Source organism: Clinocottus analis, unplaced genomic scaffold (genome assembly GCF_023055335.1).
Source record: "Clinocottus analis isolate CAN_PGR_092001 unplaced genomic scaffold, fCliAna1.0.p SCAF_9, whole genome shotgun sequence".
In the NCBI taxonomy this organism is placed as follows: Eukaryota; Metazoa; Chordata; class Actinopteri; order Perciformes; family Cottidae; genus Clinocottus; species Clinocottus analis.
Window position 1 is genome coordinate 3,925,408 of NW_027176251.1, and position 21,764 is coordinate 3,947,171.

Consider the following 21,764-nt stretch of genomic DNA (forward strand, 5'->3'; position numbering starts at 1 on the left):
GAGGAACATGCCCTTTCACGTCACGCCTACTGCACTGGCTTTCTCTTTGGTGCTGAACACTTACATCTACACAGCTATGGGCTCTGAATTGAGTCTTAGCAAAGAGGGCACAGTTGGAATTAGTCTCCAATATGCTAATGCTACTTGTGGCCTGTGTGGTAACTTCAATTCTGGTCCTGAGGATGACCTCACAGCAAATAGCCCAAAGAAGCGTCTCAGTCCCGAGCATTTTGGAGAAGTGGGCACAATGCTTGGTTTGGGGAGGGCTGGCTGGGAGGAAGTTGTCCAAATTGTTCATCTGAGCGTCTGGCCCGCTCCTCTGACCCGGAGGCTTGCGGGAAGATTTTGGAAGTCAATGGACCATTTAGACACTGTCATGGCAAAGTGGACCCCTCCAGCTTTTACAAGCGTTGCGTCAGTGACCTGTGTCTTCATGGAGGTCTCCAGCCTGCACTGTCACTCCCTGGCAGAGTATACTGCCGTCTGCCTTTCCCACAAGGCTACAGTTTATGCATGGTGGAGTCCTGAATTCTGCTGTAAGTGTTAATGTGCTCCCAGCTCTGTTGTGCCAGTGAATTAAATTAATATCCTCTACACTTGTAACTGTGCTGTTTGGAGTTCAGCATCATTGCACACCAAATGAAATATGGAGTTTGCAGATGCCTGTGCCTATGCAAGCACATAACACTTCATCATGTTTAGACTTTTGTTATTGATCACGCTCTATAGAAAAGAAAAGGGAGATCATGTGCTAAAATCAGATGTAAGTGCTTAATGTTCCGTGCGTTCCCTTGCTAATTGAAAGTGTATATAAGATAGTGTGCTGTGACTCATAGAAGTATGGAGGCCGCAACCTTCCAGGTGCTATTGGACCACTAGATGGTACTAATGCATCACTGGTCAACCCTAACCTTTCCAACATGTTCATGTATTTCTGTCCTTAGTGACTGATGTCTCTCTGTATCTCTACTGACCCGTCCTGCCCCTCCAGTACCAGTTACAACATGAGTTCTGTCTCGGTTCACCTCTGCCTCGACTGGCAGAATAACGCAGCAGAGATGCCTCCAAACATTGGGGAGCGCTGCCTCTGTGAAGCAGGTTTAGTTCACAGTGGCAGCCTCTGTGTCTATGCAGAAAGCTGTGGCTGCTTTCACCATGGAGAATACCTTAAGGCGGGAGAGGAGGTGTCGACATGTGAGAAAAGCTGTTTATGTCATGCTGGGGGACACATGACTTGCTGTAATATTTTGTGTGGAGCAAAGGAGTGTAAGCTTACTAGGGGTGTTCAAGGTTGCCAGCCCAAACCCAAAGTGGCACACTGCTTTGTTGATGGATCCCAATACATCCTGTTTGATGGACAGGCATCTGAATTTCATGGTTTATGTAACTACACCTTGGTGCAGACGTGCCTTAATAAACTGGATGCGGAGCCTGTTTTGATAGCTGCACAAGGCGAGCACAGGGAGGGCAGGCAGATGTACTTGAAAGTAAATAAATTGTATTTCAAGACGTCGACAGCTTTTCCTGGAAAAATGTAGGTAATGATTTCACCGCCTTCAACATGATTTATTGTTAATCTCCTACTGTAAATGAATGTTTCGCAGCGTACACAAACTGATTATCATTTCAACCAGGTAAATGGAGTTTACGAGAACCTGTCATTCTCACCGAGAAACGTAACTGTACATTTTTTTTAAAAATGGATGGTTTACCATAAAGACCCCCCCCAATTGGTTGAGCTTATATCAGACCTGCAAAAGCACATAATGGTCCAGATCCCTGACCTCTACCACCAGACAACGTATGGTCTTTGTGGGAACTACAATGATAATCCCTCAGATGACCTGCAGCTACCCAATAGCACCATGACCTGTGATCCAGACATTGTTGGGTCATCATGAAAGTCGTTTGATAATAAAGCATCCTGCAGCGACACATGTGACGGCACCTGTCAACACAAATACACTTCTGAGAAGTACTGTGGCTTTCTTACCCATCCTGGGGGACCACTCTCACGCTGTCGCCATTTAGTGTCGCCACAGATATACTACTCACTCCGCATGGAACACCTTTTGCGTTGCAAAGGGCCAATGCTAGGCCCTGAGTGATGCATTGTGGGGCTATGATGCAGCTTGGAAGAAGGCGGGAGGAAAAGTTGACCTCTGGGCAAACGCTATAGGCTGTGGTAAGTCTTGGTACATTGTTTAGTGAAATTAAGTCAATCAAATTGTAAAAGTCATTAAATGCAATGGGGACATCATACTATTTAGGACTGCCCCAGATACTGTGTTCTATCATCAACCAATAAACCAGTAACACATATAGTGCTATATACACCTATTACCTAATCTCATGAACTGGTTTATGTATAGTATACCTTTTGAAATTAATCAAATAACCCTTGTGGTTGAGGAGATAAACTGGATTTAGTATAGGTATGCTAATCATTCGCAATTTTTAAGAAAACATGGCCGAGATTAAAGAGGCGTTTGTCTTTAAGTATTTATTACAGGATAAGATATGGGGAAATTATTCAGATACTACAAATCATGAAATCATCAACCAACGATTCACATCATAGGATGCTATTCAGCTGAGATGGGGACAGAGCTCAGTTCCTCCACCCGGCTTACATCAAGGAAGTCTGATTCAGTTCCTCGGCGTGAGTGGATCTTTAATACAGGTTCCCCCGCCGTAGATGGCATGTTGGATCAGCCAGTTCATAAGGAATATATACATTAGATAAAGTGTTTCCGCAATGTAAACACCATAAATGAGTTACAGAATTGAATCAAATTCATTTTTCTCACACTATTTGTCCTACACATTTATTTATAACTCTGTTTGCTCTGTTTTATTAATAACCTTTACATTAATGTTACCTCTTCTTCAACGAGCACATTCCAATATGTTTTCCGTTGGCTTTCTTGTTTCTATATTCAGGCTTCTGAGAGCTAACTGCTACATAACTGTGCTGTTAACTGCACCTGTGGGCCGCCTCTTTTCTGCAATACGCACGTCCTGCACGGCACAGTTGTACAATTTCAGGTGGAATCATGGGTTGCCACAAGGACGGTGAGTATTTGAATTGAACCATAGCTTTTTTTTTTAAATGTTGTTGGATGTAAAAATACTGTATTTTTCTCTTTAGCAGAGCAAAACCCATATCCATGTGAGGGAAAATGTGATGAAACAGAGAAATGTCATCTGAGCAGTGGTGGGTCAGGGTCTGTGAGAGCCGTCAGGGTCTGTGCTGCACCTGGGGAGGCCGGCGCTCCCACACCTTTTGATGGGCTCAACTATGACTTTGAGGGAACATGTACTTATCTTCGCTCGCAGCTAGCAAAGTGGCCGCGTGCGGTCAACATACTGTAACGTAAACAGAGCTGCGTCCTCCAGGCAGGTGGTCGCCTTTATGTTGAGTCCCAAGCTTTACTTCCTCACCTGTGGAACGGATTCCTGCTCTTACTTACGACGGACACTAGTCGGCACTCTGCGTTTCTATTGCATCTCATGCTGCTGCCTGCCAAGCTGCTCAGCTGCCCGTCAGGCATTGGAGGAGTGACACTTTTTGTGGCATATATATGGTTCTGTCTCTTACTCATCGGTTAGATTGTCTTTTGCTTAACACCTCCCGGCGGATTATGGTGTCCAGCCTCATGCCTCATGTTGTCTGTCCATGTTCAAAGCTGTGAAATTGACAAGTACCTAAGAGCTTAGTTGTTGACCTTCAGGCTTTTCTTTTGTTGTTGTACATTTCATACAAGGCAGCATAAATCCAAACGAAAGTATGTTGATTGTGATGTTAAGTTGAACTCAGACTTATTTGCCCGTCTCTCTTTCTCCCTCCAGGTAAGTCATGCCCTAAGAATAGCCATTATGAGCTGTGTGGACCTTGATGTCCTGTTGTGTGTCTTTGACTCTCCTCCCCTGCAAACTATAGTGGCGGTTATGAGGAAGGCTGCCTGTGTGACCTTGGCTACGTTCTGAGTGATGGCCTGTGTGTGCTGGTCTCTGACTGTGGCTGCATGCATGAAGGACAATAACACCCTGCTGGCTACTTCTACTCTGAGAAAAGCTGCACAAAGTGTAACTGCAATAAAGGAGAAGTGACCTGCAGCCCCACGGAAAACTGTTCAGTAAAGGATGGCCTTGCAGTATGGGGTGTGCCAAGTGTTTGCTGGCTTTGGCTACATCACTTTTGATGGTGTCATTCGGCCTCACCATGGAGCTTGCGCTTGTGTCAGCCCTATGTTCAAAAGCCTTGCAAGACTGTACCCTGCTATGTAGCTTTAAAAAAGGACTTGAATGGCACTCTTCAGATCAGCAGACTCGCATTTCATTTGTGTTCAATGGATGTGTCAATTGACCCTGAAACTATTTGGAAAATACAAGTAAATTCTACAATCTGCAATAATTTGTCAAAGCGAAGTTTTATACTATATTTGCAGCCTCAAAAGGTCGTTGTGCTTTCAGGTGAACGGAGAAGAACGCATCGTGCCTTTTGAAAATGAAGTGTACCAAATCGGCGACAGACTAATTATCGTCACTATGAAATGTAGTTAAAGGTTAACTGAACTACATGTTTATGACGACACTTCGGACCTCTGTGTGAACTTCAATGGAGACATGGCCTGTGGGAGAGAATGCAATGAGCGCAGGCCATACCCACACAACAACATGGTCTGCGATATGCTGTTGATCAATAGTATAGCGTTTCAAGACTGCTGGAACAGTGGCGTGCGGCCTGATATTTACACACGTATGTGCATCAGGACAGTTTGTACTGGAGCAGGGCAGATGGTGTTGTGTCTAGCAGTGCAAGCATTATCTGCATCTGAGAGTGTGTACCTTACTGACAGTGCGGGTGTGTTCATCATGGTACACATATCAAGGTAAATATACAAGCGTAACACAGACAGTAAATACTTGCATTCACAAGGGAATCTTTATCTATGATCCAAGGTCACAATCACATTGAGTATTTTAGCAGCTACAAAATTAGTCTCCTCTTAGATGAGCGATTATACACTGTGAGAATTGCGTTTATAGGTAACGGAAGTGTATTTGTATAGCACACTTCAACAACAAGGCGATTCAAAGTGCTTCACATGAAACCATTAAAAGCATCAAACCATAATGCAGAAGAAAAGAAGATGAACTAATATTAATTAAGAACATTGATTTTGAAACAGTGAAATCGTAAAGAAAATGTATAAAAAGTTGCAATGCAGTTTAAGAAATAAAATGCAGTAGTCAGATGCAGAAACTAATTAATATCCTTGACTCTGGTTCAATTAAAGGCAACAGCAAACAGAAAAGTCTTCCATCTGGATTTAAAGGAGCTGAGGGTCTCAGCAGACCTGCAGCTTTCAGGAAAAGCTGAATGCTGCTTCTCCATGTTTAGTTCTGACTCTTGGAACAGAAAGCAGACCCGTCGCAGACGACCTGAGGGGTCGTGATGGTTCATAAGATAGCAGCAGATCACAAATGTATTTCGGCCCTAAAACCATTCAGTGCTTTATAAACCAGCAGCAGGATTTTAAAGTCAAGAGATGCTGGTGCTAAACCCTCTGGGTGCGATGCTTTGTGAGGAGGCAGGCGGCAGTCTGGGGCAGCATGTGTGCTCTGAGGAATGGTTCCTGGGGCTGTTGTGACAGACCTGGAGTCGTTGTGAGCTACCATGAAGCCGCCAAGTCTACACACACGGTGGCCAGCAGCTGGGTTGGAAATCTCGGTTATTTTATGGTCTGATGTCCCTCTGCAACGAGCCAAGTGTGCACTGGGTCATGGTCTTCTACATGGACCCTGTGACGGCAGCTCTTTCAGGTTTGACCCTGTGTTTTAAATCCTACTGCATGGATCATCTTTTACCTTACACGCCGACACAGCAAAGGTATAACTCCACTAAGAGTTTTTTATTGCCAGAAACTGACAAATATATTTAGAAAATGCAAAAACTGGATGCTGACTGCTCATTTTTATGTCCTGAATAATATGTATTGTTGAATGGTTAAATACAAAAACAATTTAAACAACTTTGTATATATTTCTGTCATTTAGACTCTAAAGAAAATATATGCGCTTATCATAAATTGTACGTGATGCTGGCAGCACTCTTATCAGTTAAGCCCACACACCTTTTTTAAATACGGTAATTTCTGGCCCATGTTTATTTAGTTTCAGAGAAAATGACAATGAGGGCCCACCTTTTTTTAATCTAAATCCACAATGTGTACAATAACTAAACAAGCTCACTGTTGCCCTGCCCACTGGTTACGACAAAAAGAGCACTAATTCAATATTTAGTTTTCTTTTTTGTTTGTTTTTTTTTAATCTCATGCAGACTTGTGAGAGCAATGTAATGTTTACTTAATATCATGACTGATTGGAGCACCCTCCACTATGTGTTATATTTGGGTGACACACAAAACCAACAGAAACCGCCCGTTAAACCCAACTGCTGCCACTCAGCAGAAATGTTAGTTTAATTATGATTTGATCGATCAGGTTCATAGGATTATGTTTATCGGTCAAGGGCAATTCTTTGTTTATACACATAATCTGGTATAAAGGACTCATTATAAAAAGTGTCAGAACTTGTGATTGTTGCATGAGCATGGGTGTAGAGGCATGCACAAGAGGATGTGTGGTTAAGGTTTTTCCAAACTGATAGCTTGCATACATGAAAACACTTAAGGGCCACTTAAGGGAACAGAGAGGAAACATTTTGACATAATGTCAGTATTTAACATGTATATGTCACACTTATTAAGATGCAATTGCTTCACAATTGTTGTTTTTTCTCCTCTTCAAATTAAAATTAATATTTTTACTCGATGTACCTAGCGATTGGAAATGCATGTAACTTGTGATGTGATGTGACAAAATTAATGCTTTTCTACATTTTTTTTATTTATTCTTTAAAACCTAACCCTATTATCAAATTAGACTTGTGATTTTGGTCTAATGGCATCTTACCTATTATTTGGTTACACCAGATTATACAAGAAAGCAGAAATTAATATGAACAAATTATCAAATATACCTGATGTATCTGGTGTTAGATGTTAAATGGCATTGGAATTTCTGCTGAAAATGTTGAATATACTTTAATTAATGTACGTAATTATAATGATTGTAATCACACATATCCAAATACTTTTTTTATTTAATTTTTTTTTTAAATGTTCCACTCTGAATAAGAGGATGTGCTTCAAAAGAAGATTGTCCAGGTTGATTATTTTGCTTTAAATACTGTATTTAGTGTTAACCATACAAAGGTTTATCTTCTACAGATAGCAGGATGTTCATGAATCCTGTTATCAGTAAAGAAAAAAGATGATTCATTCGAACATATAGTTGGTATTAGACCTCACACCTATGTCAACATACAGCAGGACCTGCAAGTCAATGCCAAGTTCTGCCTTCATTTTTTTCAAAGTTGTTACTGCTTCAAGGGTTTCGATTGGTTGTGTTTTTGTCTGTCGGGAATACATAAAAGCACTGCATTTTGAAAAAGCATCTAACATGAACCTTGGCAGGTAAGCACTGTTCATTCTGATATTATTTATTGGGCTGTTTGGTGAAATTAATGCATTTATATTATTCAAATGTAACTCAAAGAAATATTTCTGTCTTTCAGCAATGGGCACCCTGTTGTTGCTTTGTGCGTTGGGGGCTTCACTCAGCTGTAAGTCATTTTACTTCTTTACATTTCATTTGGCACGCTTGATTGTTACTGATTTTATTTTCAATGTGATACAACTTTGCTTGTCTTTCCAATTCGTCACAGCTGATTTTAAGCTGTGTTAAACTGGACTGACACAGTAGTATAGTGATGTCAATTTTGAAATTCAGGAAAGTCTTTCTTTTCCTTTATCTATCAAAAGCTTGTCCGCCATTAACAACTCGTAAATCCGACGGAACGTGGTTTTGCAATTAATCAATCACAGCAGCATTTCCCAAACCTCGGCGCAAAAATTCCCCCGCAGGACGTTGCAGCCAAGTGATTGCTCAATTTGAAGCAATTTATCCAGGTTGTCAACCCCATCAGTTGAGAGCATTGTTGTGCGGCCATTCCAGGTGCTTGTGGGTATGAAGCAGAATGTTAAACAGGTGAAGAATTCGAGAGAGAAGCACATAAAGGATAGCCATCTAAATTGAAATGTGCTTTTGTTGGGAATAGCATTTACCTTCAGCTGCTATTGAGTTGGAACTATTATACTGAATGGGTGAAACAGGAGTGTAATCTAAATCCCCCAGGCCCTGGCTGAGCCCAGAAAAAATTCTTTTCACAGCAAAGGCACAGATATTGATAATATTTCCATTATGCAATTATATTGTCTGCGCAAGTGACTTATTGAGTGCGGTTGAGAAGCAGTCAAGTGACTATTCCCCAGTCTAAATCTCTCACAATGGTTATCAAGGGAAAAGCAATCCATCCTTTATAGAATAGCATTCATCCTTGCTTTTTAACTTTGAAATGAAGGTATTTTTAGTCACATTCTGTTTGATGTCATATTGTTTCTTTGTACTGTGTATGCGATCCAAGAAGTCTCGAGCCAAGTTTTGTATTTCCAGTCTGTGAATCCTTTGATTGCCTTGGCACAAATTGTCTCATTCATTTCTTAATTTTTTGACATGTTTTCTTCACACACAAGATTTGTGAGGAGCAATTTTCTGCCCAACGTCTTCATTTTAAGTGACTTGAAAAGAAGTCTTCTTTTGACGTGTTTTTCTGCCTGTTTTCTTGCTCTTCCTCTCGTCTGTCAGGTCCATCGAACGCTGGATGGGCAGGCAGAGAGTTCGTCCTGTCATTCATTCAGAATTATGCTAAAAACTACGACACTCCTCGCTATCAGTTATACATCACCGCTGTTCAGGCCAATGCCAAAGTGACTGTGCAAGTGCCTCCCTTAAAATTCAAGCAAGAAAAAATTCTTAATGCCGGAGAAAAGGCCACCATCACTCTCCCTACTGGTGTTGAGATGTACGGCAACCAAAAGTCTCCCAACACGGTGCACATTGAAGCCTCAGCAGATGTGACTGTAACCTCTTTCAACTACAAGCTGTACACAGCAGACACCTCTGTGGTGTATCCGGTTACTGAATGGGGTGTAGAATATTTCATCTTCACACCTGCTGGGACCCCCTATCGCACCTATAAAGAGTTCTCTGTGACAAATGGAAAACAGAGCAACAAAGTGGAAGTTTTCCCGACCGGCTACATTGACTTCCAGGGCCGCGTCTATGAGCGCGGCCGCCGGATGGTGATAGATCTCAAGCCGTACGAGAGTGTCCAGCTCCAGAGCGTGTATGAACTCTCTGGCACCAGAGTTGCCTCCCAGCACCCTGTTGCTGTTGTCACGGGTCACACGTGCACCTGGCGCTTTGCCAAATGTAACCACGTATATGAGCAGCTGCTGCCAGTTAGCGGGTGGGGCTCCAGCTTCATCGTGCCTCCCCTGACCTTCCAGAAGAAGTTTGACAGCGTCTTCCTCCAGGCCTCTCAGCCCACACGGGTCACTGTCCAACAAGGCAACCGTAAAAAGGTTTTGGCTTTGACTCGGGGGCAAATATCAGAGATCCAATTCCACAATCCTGAAACACTGTCCATTCAGGCTGATCACGGCATCCAGGTTCTCATGCTCTTCAACGGTGTCAAAAGGAACTGGTACCACCATTACTACGACCCTTTCTTGATGACCATCCTGCCCACGGACCAGTTCTGCTCCTCTTACTCACTGGAGGCTCTGGGCGGCTTTGAAAACCATGCCCTGATTGTGGCAGAGACCAGTGCGGTAGCAAAGCTAAGTTTTGATGGTGCAAACATGCCCCGTAGTGTCCAGTGGCAAAAAGTGGCAGGGACAGATTTCTCTTGGGCAGATATGTCCTACATACAAAAGCCTGGGAACAATAAACACACTGTGTCCAGCTCTGGTTCCCGCTTTGCACTCTACAGTATAGGAGTCAGCCAGATGAATGGTTATGGTTCCCTGGGACAATGTATACAGCCAGGTAAGGTGCACATACTATTGCTGATATGGAAAAAGCAGATACTGTCATAATATATAAAACATTCATTGGCCAGATTAAATATTTTACATTACATATACATTCAACGTAATGATAAGGACATTAATTATACATTTTCTATGGCTTTCCAGGAAATGGATCTTTGTCCTGCAGCAGTATCACCTGCGGTGCCAATGAGGTGTGTGAAGTGAAGGGTGGGTATCCCTCCTGTGTCCCCGAGCCAGAGGAAAAGAAGCCAGGTACCTGCTGGGCCATGGGAGATCCTCACTACCGCACCTTTGATGGGCAAAAATTTAACTTCATGGGTACCTGTACATACGTTATTGCTAAAAACTGTGGGAAGGATGATCATCTTCCAGCCTTTGAGGTCCTCGCCCAAAATGAGAACAGGGGTAGCCTCAGGGTGTCGTATGTTGCCGTGGTCACAGTGAAGGTGTATGGCGTCACTATCACAGTAGTTCGGTCTGAGACGGGTCGTTTAAGGGTAAGGCTTCTTTTTTGTTCGTACGACATAAGATTTAATTCAAGATATTTCAAATATTTCTGTTTGAAAGAATAACAATTCATGATGATTATTAGCTTAAATTATTCCCCAGTGTTATGATTATGACTGTAGTAGGTTGACATATTTTCTATTTTCTTATGACCAGATTGACAACAGTCTTTGGAGTTTGCCTGTAACCTTGAACGACGGCAAACTGACTATGTTTCAGAGCGGTCGCTCTGTGGTCATTGAGACTGACTTTGACCTGACCGTCCGTTATGATTGGGAACACCATCTCGTGGTCACTTTGTCCGGGTGTTACGCTGGAAAGACTTGTGGTCTTTGTGGCAACTTTAATGGCAACCCCAAGGATGATTTCGCCACACCCTCCGGCACTCAGGCAGGAGGGGCTGTGGCCTTCGGGAGCAGCTGGAAGGTGCCGGGGCTGGCGGGAGATGCGCGGTGCAAAGATAAGTGTGTGGGTGGGTGTGAGCGCTGTGAACACAGCTCAATGAAGAAGTGGGAGGGTGACTCGTTTTGTGGGCTCATCACACTGATAATAAATGGGCCATTCAGTAAATGCCATGCCGTCATTGACCCGCAAGAATACCTGGAGAACTGTAAATATGATGTATGCATGGGAGGCGGCCTTCGACACTTCCTCTGCAGCGCACTGGAGACTTATACTGAAGCCTGCCAAAATGCCGGGATCCAGGTTCAAGATTGGAGGAAGACAGCAAAATGCCGTAAGTAATATCTAAAGTGATGAACATACATTTGTTTTCCTGCTTGTTGTACATAGTATTCATCACACCAAATACTCCCTGTCTTCTCCCTAAAGCTGCTAAGTGTCCAGCCAATAGCCACTACGAGCTCTGTGGCAATGCCTGTCCGGCCACCTGCTCAGAGCCGAATGCTCCCTCCAAATGCCAACGCCCCTGTGTGCAGGCCTGCACCTGTAACAAAGGTTTTGTTTTGAGCGGAGGGAAGTGTGTGCCTGCCGCTAAGTGCGGTTGTACCTACAAGGGTCGAAGCATTCCTGCTGGGGAGTCCTTCTGGGCTGACCAGAGCTGTCGGCAAAGGTGTACATGTGTTGCTGGGAGCAAACGTGTGGAGTGCCAGGATAAAGGCTGCGGGGCAGGGCAGAAGTGCCAGGTGGTTGAGGGCATTAGAAAGTGCCAGGCAGTCTCCCACAGCACCTGTCAGGCCACTGGTGACCCCCATTACGTGACCTTTGACAAGAGGAAGTTTAACTTCCAGGGCACATGTGTGTACCAGCTGGCTGCACTCTGCTCAAAGGACCCAGAATTGGTGCCCTTTGAAGTGCTGGTGCAGAACGACCACCGGGGCAGCAAGGTGGTCTCCTACACCAAGTTAGTGGAGATCAAGGTGCACTCCCTCAGCATTGTCATTACAAGGACACACAAGGGCCTGATTATGGTAAGAACTATACTATAATGTAATATTTTCTGCAAGGCACTTTAATATTCATATATATTTATATGTATTTATATATGTATTCCCAGGTAAATAATGAGCTTGTCAACCTGCCCATCAAACTGGATGGAGGACAGGTATCTGTGTATAAGAGTGGCTGGTTCGCTGTGGTCACCACAGACTTCGGCCTCAAAGTGTCCTTCAACTGGGAAAGCGCTGTGTATGTAACACTGCCGAGCAACTACATGGGATCCGTTTGTGGCCTTTGTGGTAACTACAACGGCAAACACCAGGATGACCTGATTCCAAAGAAGGGTGACAAACCCGTCTCGGCGGTAGTTTTTGGTGGAAGCTGGCGAGTGGCAGAGATCCCAGGGTGTGTCGAGGGCTGTAAAGGGGTGTGTCCTGATTGTGACATCACCCAGAAGGTTCAATATGAAAAAGGCGATTTCTGCGGGCTGTTGAAAGACCTCAGAGGGCCGTTCCGTGACTGCCATGCCAAGGTGGACCCAGCTGGCTATTTTGAAGACTGTGTTTATGATGTCTGCTTGTATAAGGGCAGAAAGGATGTTCTGTGTCAGGCTATTACATCATACACATCTGCCTGCCAAGCTGTGGGGGCCAAGGTGTACAGCTGGAGGACCAAACAGTTTTGTGGTGAGACATGCATTCATTTCCAGAAAATAATTTATTAAAAAAAGGCCAAGTGAGCATTTACTGTAGCAGTGTATAAAGTAGAACAATAACATTAGAAAGATTACTCAATAAACCTTATTTCTTTGCTGCTCCTATTTCTATGTACATTCAATGTGTTTCTTCCTTTTCTTGGTTTTTATGTGTGCAATCGGTGTCTTTGCGATCTGTACTCATTCCCATTTTCTTTTGCATCCACTCTGTACAGCGGTGAAATGTTCAATCCACAGCCACTATGAAGTTTGTGCAACCGGCTGTCCTGCCTCTTGCCAGAGTCTGACTCCCCCTCGAGGTTGCGCTGATCTGTGTGAAGAGGGCTGTTCCTGTGATGAGGGGTACATCCTCAGTGGAGATCGCTGCGTTCCCTTCTCAGAGTGCGGCTGCGCCTACAACGACCGTTACTACCACATTGGCCAAGTGTTTTATCCCAACGGGCAATGTCAAGAGGAGTGCAAGTGCACACACGATGGCGAGGTAATGGATACTGAAAGGACAATTTGAAAAATGATGATTTGATACTGATCAGTGTGAACTTACAGTGGAAATTGCTCATTCCTCTTGTTTTTCTCAGGTGGAGTGCAAGAAGTTTGCATGTGGCCCGAATGAGAAGTGTAAAGTGGAGAACGGCGTCCAAAAATGCCATCCTGTTGGTAAGGGGGTGTGCCAGGCCTCCGGTGACCCCCATTATCGTTCTTTTGATGGGCGAACATTTGATTTTCAGGGCACTTGCACCTACACACTCTCCAAGAGCTGCGGGCTGGAAGGCACCCACCTGGTGGCCTTTTCTGTTCAGGTGGAGAACGTGCGATGGAATAAGATGAGGAAGAAAGTAGTGTCCGTCACCAAGCTGGTTGCTGTGGAGGTCTACGGCTTCACTCTCATCATGAGGAACAAGATGTTTGGAGTCCTGGTGAGCAACAACACTTGGTCTTCATTTTAAGCTTCATATTTGGAATACATTGCATTGCTTGTATCATTCAGTTGCACGTGGTTGAGAGATGTGGAACTAGCTTGCTTTTTCTTTTAGGTAAACGGAGTGTTTAACCGCCTTCCTGTGAATCTTAAAGACGGAGCAGTACAGGTCTATCAAGAAGGCCGGCGTTATGTAATTGCGACAGATTTCGGGCTGCTTGTAAATTATGACCTGGTCTACCTCGTGACCGTCACAGTGCCTGGTAATTACCGTGATAAGGTCTGTGGGCTGTGTGGTAACTTCAACGGTAACAAGAAAGATGACTTCCAAATGCCCAACCGTCGGCTCTCCAACAATGTGAATGTGTTTGGAAAGTCATGGAAGGTCACCATCCCTAATGTGGTGTGTGAGAATGGCTGCAATGGGAATAACTGTCCTCAGTGTGAACCAACTCGCGAGGCTGTGTTTTCAAAGCCAACTTACTGCGGCATTGCCACAGCAGCCAAAGGGCCTTTTGCAGCCTGCCATAGTAAACTGGACCCACAGCCATACTTTCTTGACTGTGTGTTTGATGTGTGCGCCTCTGACGGCGATGGGAAGGTGCTGTGCGACAGCATGGCAGCCTACGCCTTCAACTGCCACATGGCAGGAGTGGACATCAAAACCTGGAGGACGGCTTCATTCTGTCGTAAGTGATAAAGAAGATTATTTTTCCTTATTTTTCTTCTCCAAATCAACTTCTCATTCTCATGTGCCATACTCAATTGATAGTGTTTTCATTAAATACAAGTACACTTTTCTAATCCATGTTTTCCCGGGCTTGCGATTTTTTATTTCAGCCATGAAATGCCCGGCCAACAGTCACTATGAGGTGTGCGCAGACGCCTGCTCTGCATCCTGCGCAGGCCTCACAAAGATTGTACAGTGTGCCACCAGCTGTACAGAGGGCTGTGAATGTGATGCTGGCTTCTTATTTGATGGACATGCGTGTGTTCAAGAGACTGAGTGCGGCTGCTATGACAAAGGGAGAACGTACAAGGTATCAATTCAACGTCGCTGTCTGTACAAAAAAAAAACATTCCATATACGCGAATGACCAAATTATAGGTTTTTAGTGTCAAAGTGGCTAAAGCAGATACTACCCAGCAACATTCATGCTGACATGGCAATTAAATGGGCTTTGCTTTTTTTAGTGTAAGACATTAACCAACAGTGTTGATTGTAGATATGTGCACTGAGGATTTCTCCTTCGACTTAATTAACAGATTGTCTTAATTTGTATTGTGGTTGATGAGGATGAAATTCATCGTTATAACCTCCTAATGTTCTCCTATTATTTCCCTCTGTGTAATAAACCTGCTATATGACCCCAGCCTGGTGAAGTGGTGTATGAAGAAGACTGTAAGACAAAGTGCACCTGCAATCCAGAGACAGGCCTCGTATGTGAGGAACATTCCTGCCCTAAAAGCACCAAATGCATGGTCAAGAAAGAAATCCTGGCATGCTACAACACAGGCAAGACACAAACACTGTATCTTTGTATTAACCAGTCATAACTTTTTATCGGTCAATAAATGTAAAAAAAAAAAAAAGTTGAATTAGTTAGATTGCAAATACCTATATATTTTCCTTTTTTTTCTTGTGTAGATCCCTGCAAAGATGCCAAGTGTCGGGTCAAAGAGAAGTGCCGTGTTAAGAAGGGTGAAGCTCTCTGCGTCCCCGAGTACACAGGCGTATGCTGGGCCTGGGGTGACCCGCATTACCACACATTTGATGGTTACAACTTTAACTTCCAGGGCACCTGCAAGTACGTTATCGCTAAGACCTGCGGGAAACTGGATGGTCTAGTGCCGTTCTCAGTCACCGAGAGGAATGATAACCGGGGAAACTCAGCGGTGTCTTATGTCAGGGAGGTAGATGTGTCTGTGTATGGGTTCACCATCACTATCCGCAAGAACCAAGTTGGTCAAGTCACGGTAAGATTTCCCGCCCGATGTGTTTGACCTGTAGTCGTGTTTACATTATTTATACTGTGTTCATTCCGTCTAGGTGAACGGGGAGCTGTTGAATCTTCCTGTGCAACTGGAAGAGGGTGAAGGGGAGGTGTCGGTGTTTCAGCGTGGTCACACTGCAGTGGTGGAGACACACTTTGGCCTGGTTGTCTCCTATGACTGGAAATGGGAGCTGATCATCAAGCTCCCCAGCAGCTACTACGGCAACGTATGTGGTCTGTGTGGCAACTTCAACGGTATCAACAGTGATGAGCTGCAGAATCCAGCCGGCAAAGCGATCTCCTCGGTAATAGAGTGGGGCAAGAGCTGGCAAACGCCTGACCAGGACAAAGACCGAGCTTGCCAGGACACGTGTAAGAAAAACTGTCCGACCTGTGACGATAACCAGAAAAAGCTCTATGAGACTGCGGCTCTCTGTGGGGGCCTCGTAGCCAAGACCAAAAACATATTTGCGAAATGTCATGGAAAAGTGGACCCGCAGGCCTTCGTGAACAACTGTGTGTATGATATGTGTCTGAATAAGGGAGACAAAAAGATGCTGTGCCAGGCATTTGCCTCTTACAGTCAGCAGTGTCGTGAGGAGGGAATCGTAATCACGGGCTGGAGGAAAAAGTTTGGCTGCCGTGAGTATTTCTGAGAATCTCCCCGAGATCATCCCACTCAAAGATTTCAATTCAATATTGAATGAACTCCTTTAATTTCTATCCAGCAATGAGCTGTCAGCGTCACAGCCACTATGACGACTGTGCCAGCCCATGCCAGCCGTCCTGTCCATTCCCCGAGGAGAAGAATACCTGCAACGGCGCCTGTGTGGAGACCTGTGTGTGTGATAAGGGTTACGCCCTCAGCGCTGGTGTCTGCGTGCCGGCTAAAACGTGCGGCTGCTCCTATCAGGGACGTTACTACAAAGTCGGCCAGCGCTTTTGGGCTGACGAGGTTTGCGGTCGCCTCTGTGAGTGTGATGCGACCCTGGGCATGGTGACGTGCCGCGAGGCCTCCTGCTCTGCCAAGGAGACGTGCGCCGTGGTGGACGGAGAGCGTGCCTGCCGACCCATCGCTCACGCCACATGCACAGCCTCAGGTGACCCGCACTACCGGAGTTTCGACGGCCGCAAGTACGACTTCCAGGGCACGTGTGGATATCAGCTGGCGGGTCTGTGCTCGCAGCAGCCGGGGCTAGAGCCATTCAAGGTGACCGTGCAGAATGATCACCGGGGAAGCAAGGCCGTGTCCTACACAAAGACCGTCACGTTTTCCATGTATGGCGTCGCCCTCACCATCAGCAGAGAATACCCCTACAAGGTCCTGGTAAGTATAGATGCGGCGGTATGGATAAAGTGAAGCGTGTGGGTGATGCGAGATCAAATAAGCGGTCTTGTTTTCATGTGGATTTTTTGGGAGAGAAAATTAATGGGACACAACATGTAGTTACAGTATTAAAAATAAACACAGGACAGATATTCTGAGTCTCATTCAAATCAGTGGATGATAATACCTTCTGTCATTGTGCTAATTCCAACATCTCTCATGCTCGTCTGCATATATATTTAATTGCATATTCAAATTTTGATCCAGGCAGACTTAATTAAACTAAGATTTAACTGCACATTAGAATGGATTAGCAAGGACTGCAGAATTATTAAATCTATAATCTCCTAAAAATATTTCTCCCTCCCTCGCTTTCTGCTCCTTTCAGCTCAATGGGCAGCTCGCTTCGCTACCGCTGGATTACAATAATGAGCTGAATGTGTTTCTCAGCGGCCGGACAGCCGTGGTAGAGACAGTTGCCGGTATCACCGTGACCTTTGACTGGCGGAGCACAGTGAGCATTACTCTGCCCAGCAACTACCAGGGCGTCGTCTGCGGCCTGTGCGGCAACTACAATGGAAACGCTCAGGATGATCTGACCATGCGGAACGGCCAGACTGCCACAAATGGAGCCAAGCTGGGGGAGAGCTGGCAGGTGGCCCTTGTACCAGGCTGCTCATCGGTCTGCCAGGGGGCATGGTGCCAGGCCTGTTCAGATTCCCACAGGAAAGAGTACCAAGCCCAGAAATACTGTGGTATTATCGCTGACAAGGCAGGGCCTTTCAAAGATTGTCACAGTCGTGTGGACCCTGCTCCTTACCTGGAGGACTGTGTGTATGATGCCTGTCAATATCGTGGTCACCGTGGATCAGTCTGTGATGCTGTGGGTGTCTATGTCTCAGCCTGTCAGAGCCAAGGAATCCCCGTCGGCTCCTGGAGAACAGATACCTTCTGTCGTGAGTTTCGTGAGATTGTGGCATTTATGTTAGAGTTCCAATTTCTTATTTCAAAAACATCCCTCCCATATTTTACCTTGTTCCTCTCTCCGTCTTCTCATGCCATCCCACAGCATTGGCGTGCCCGGCTAACAGCCATTATACCTTGTGTGCCACGGGCTGCCCAGCCACCTGTGCCAGCTTACCCACCCATGCCACCTGCCGCCGGGCCTGCACCGAGTCCTGCGAGTGTGACGAGGGCTACCTGCTGAGTGGGGATACCTGTGTGCCTGTGAGAGATTGTGGCTGTTCCTACGATGGCCACTACTACAAGAGAGGAGACGTCTTCTATCCCGAAGGCGAGTGTGTGGCGCAATGCACCTGTGGAGAAAATGGCGCGGTCACTTGCCAAAAAAACAAGTGCCGTAAAGGGGAGACCTGTAAGCTCGTGAACGGAGTGAAAGGCTGCCACCCCGAGGGGCAAGGCAAGTGTGTGGCCTCTGGGGACCCTCATTACACTTCCTTTGATGGACGGAGGTTTGATTTCCAAGGCACCTGTGTCTATGTGTTGGCCAAGGTTTGTGACGATGACAAGGGCCAGCTGACACCATTCAGCGTGACTCAGGGGAACGAGAAGTACGGAAATGGGAAAGTGGCCGTGACCAAGTCAGTTGCAGTGACTGTCTATGGTTATGTCATTTACATCCAGCAGAAAGTGCCATGGAAAGTAGTTGTAAGTTCAACAACTTAATCCAAAACATGTTTGCTTACACTTTTGCATCCTTATTTATTTCCTCACAATGATTCTGTTCTCCTCCACCTCCTCTGTCAAGGTGGATGATGAACTTCTAAACCTTCCCCTCTCCCTGAACAATGGGCTTCTCACAGTCACCCAGGAAGGTCGCAACATAATGGTCAAGACAGACTTTGGACTGACAGTCCTGTACGACACTGTCTATTACGTCGAGGTCATCGTTCCTTCCACGTACCAGGGAAAGATGTGTGGTCTTTGCGGCAACTACAACAAGAAAGGTGGTGATGACTTCATGCTTCCCCGTGGCAGAAGAACAAAGAGTGTCGATGAGTTCGGGAAGGCATGGGTGGTGGACCTGCCTGGCAATGTATGCGGCGGCTGTGGGGGCCAGTGTCCAGGATGTGAGCAGGCCAAGGCCACCTTGTACGGGAAAGCAGACTCCTGCGGCATCATAAGTGCACCTAATGGGCCTTTCAAAGTCTGCCACAGTAAAATTGACCCAGCGGCATATGTGTCTGAATGCGTGTTTGATGTTTGTGCCGGGGGTGGCAACAAAGATACTCTGTGTAACAGTGTCCAGGCCTACGCTGTGGCCTGCCAGAGCGCAGGAGTGAACATGCAGCCATGGAGGAGCGGCTCTTTCTGCCGTAAGTTACACACAACCGTATTTTAGCTCAGGAATTGTCCTTCCCGATTCATTTATTTTAGTTCAGGCGCACATACAAAATCTAACAAATGTCTTCTCCTCTTGCAGCTGCTTCCTGCCCCGCACACAGTCACTATGAGGTGTGTGCCGACACCTGTGGTGGGACCTGTGCCAGCTTTATTTTCCCAGTTACTTGTTCCAAACGCTGTTTTGAAGGGTGCCAATGTGACGACGGCTTTGTTTTCGATGGCATCCAATGTGTTGCCTTGGACAACTGTGGATGTGTGCACAATGGCCAATATCTTACGGTAAAAGCTTAGTTTTCATACATAGTAACTGTCACAATTTACAGTTAACCATGAAACAAACAAAAAATACCATTTTCTTTTCTTGTTAACACGCCAATAGATATGTGAAACAATTGATTTCCTGGAAGATGAATGATTTTAGCATTGTGCACAATATATCTTTCCAGGTGAACCAAGCGGTTGTGGACAAAGACTGTAAGTCCGAGTGTCTGTGCCAGGCCTCTGGGATGGTGAAATGCGAGAAGCTGTCATGTGCCAGTGGCCATGTTTGTAGCGTAAGAGATGGCGCCCGAGGTTGCCACGCCAAACAGGGCCACTGCAGCATCAGCCCAGTCGGCCACCTCACCTCCTTTGATGGCGTGTCCGGAGCCATCGGAGCTCAGGGGGCTTTCGAAGTGGCGTCTCTGTGCGACCAGGCCGCAGGGACGTGGTTCCGCGCGGTTGTGGACGTCAGGGTCTGCAGTAAACGTGCATCACCTGCCGTTGCCGCCGTGTACGTGTTCTTCAATGAAACACAGATCACAGTGAACAGCCAACACGTGACTTGGGTAACTAGAGCAGAAGGTGTCACGGTCACGTTTAACCGTGAAAGTAATTGTTTTGATGGGGAAACTTTAACTTCAAGTTGTTTGTCCCGCTTTTTCCGACCCTTCTTCATGTCATCCAGGTAAATGGCCGGGAAATATCCCTCCCCGGCAGAGTGACGAGTGAGGTATCTGTCCACATCTCGGACAGGACCGTGATCGTCGAGCGAGGATCTTCCGTGAGCGTCACCTACTCGGTCTCACAGGAGGTCACCGTCATTGTTGACAGTAGCCTGTCCGGTAAAATGTGCGGCGCCTGCGGCAACTACAATGGCGACAGCAAAGATGATATGAAGACCGCAGATGGGAAAATCACCACTGACGTGTCTGTGGTTGTTGGCTCCTGGAGCGCTGGGGACTTTTCTAGATGGTGAGCATTTCAAAGTATTTCCCCTGTTTTGAATGTAATGAGTAAAGATGCATTGCTACATTTACTGCCGTGATAATGAGCTTCTTCACGACATGCTCTCGACACAATGTTCCCCAACTTTAATTGTTCCAATAACATAACGGCTCTGCCTCCTCGTCAACGCTTTTAACCTTGATTTCTAGTTAGAGTGGAGGTTTTAATCTTGAACTCAATCTTGGCCTTTATTGTGCAAACAGCAAACTTAATTTGACCACTGAAATAATCAAGTACAGATCAGCGAGAGATGGCACGGTGCTATGACCATTCAACCGCTTATTCTCTTAACAGCAAGAACTAAACAAGGACTCCGCGGAGCCCTTTTAAAGGAATGAGAGTGTGGTTTTTAATTGCATTTGGTCCAATTTAATTAAGAAATGCCAGAGAAACCCCTATGGTAATTACTGATTAAAAAGCAGGTGAGGCTGACAGACATGGCCATCAAAAGCTACCATGCTTGCAATCCAATCACTGCTTGTCATCCAAGGACACTTAAGACTCATCTGGGTGCAATATTAATTTGAGCCCTCATCTTTAGTTCTGTGTTCTAGCCTTAAGTCAGTCCCTTAGAGAATTGAGTTGGGTGCGTCCCCCCCTCCTCATTTTATTCAACATAGTTGTCTTTTCGTGGGGATTTCTCTTCACCAGAACCCTAAACACAAGAAAATGCCTCTAAGAAGCAGAGCTGCTTCTTAGCATTTGCATATATGCCTTTTAGAAATACAATTTTCAGAAGTGTTGCTCGTAATCTGTGTTGTGCCCGAATGAACATGTCTTTACTTTGCTCCAGTGCCTTTTGACTGCAACGTTTTCTTTTTTTTTTCTCATTTCAGTGGCCTGTAGAGCTGTTTGGTTCGGCGTTGATAGAGAGCATCTGGCATGAACTGAGGTTGTTTCCTCTCAGAAGCGTGAGCTGATGTTTCCTCGTGATTGAAACAGCCGTGCAATGTGGCTCACATCCCTGCTTTTTACCCCCATTAAACAGGATGAGGATTGTGAAGTCGTTCGGCTAAAGTTTTCTTGTTTACAGCCAGTCTTACTCATACTTCAATGCTTCCTCTCTATTCATGAAAAGGTTTTGCTTGTTTACTGGCCATCTGGTCCTCTATTGTTCACGGTGGATTGGGAGAAAACCTCCCGCTCATTCTTAACCAACATCTCCATCTAGTGGAGAAGGAACTTGGAGCATCTCTGAAATGTAGTTTGCAAAACATATTCTTCCTATTCCAACCAATAAATACTTTGT

General features: G+C 45.4%; 1 protein-coding gene across 1 annotated transcript; it reads left to right on the top strand.

The window, feature by feature from the left end:
• The first annotated feature begins 7 nt into the window (after window positions 1-7).
• LOC137781135 (IgGFc-binding protein) lies at window positions 8-21,764 on the top strand. The gene is given in 23 exon segments (XM_068569718.1): window positions 8-238; window positions 1,977-2,038; window positions 3,431-3,545; window positions 8,865-9,803; window positions 10,259-10,522; window positions 10,689-11,268; window positions 11,364-11,962; window positions 12,049-12,616; window positions 12,861-13,126; window positions 13,224-13,562; window positions 13,680-14,253; window positions 14,405-14,604; window positions 14,939-15,080; window positions 15,213-15,541; window positions 15,615-16,200; window positions 16,287-16,885; window positions 17,274-17,841; window positions 17,955-18,553; window positions 18,654-19,221; window positions 19,329-19,528; window positions 19,696-20,076; window positions 20,196-20,482; window positions 21,352-21,764. Coding segments are annotated over 23 exon segments (9,006 nt in total). The 3' UTR covers window positions 21,362-21,764.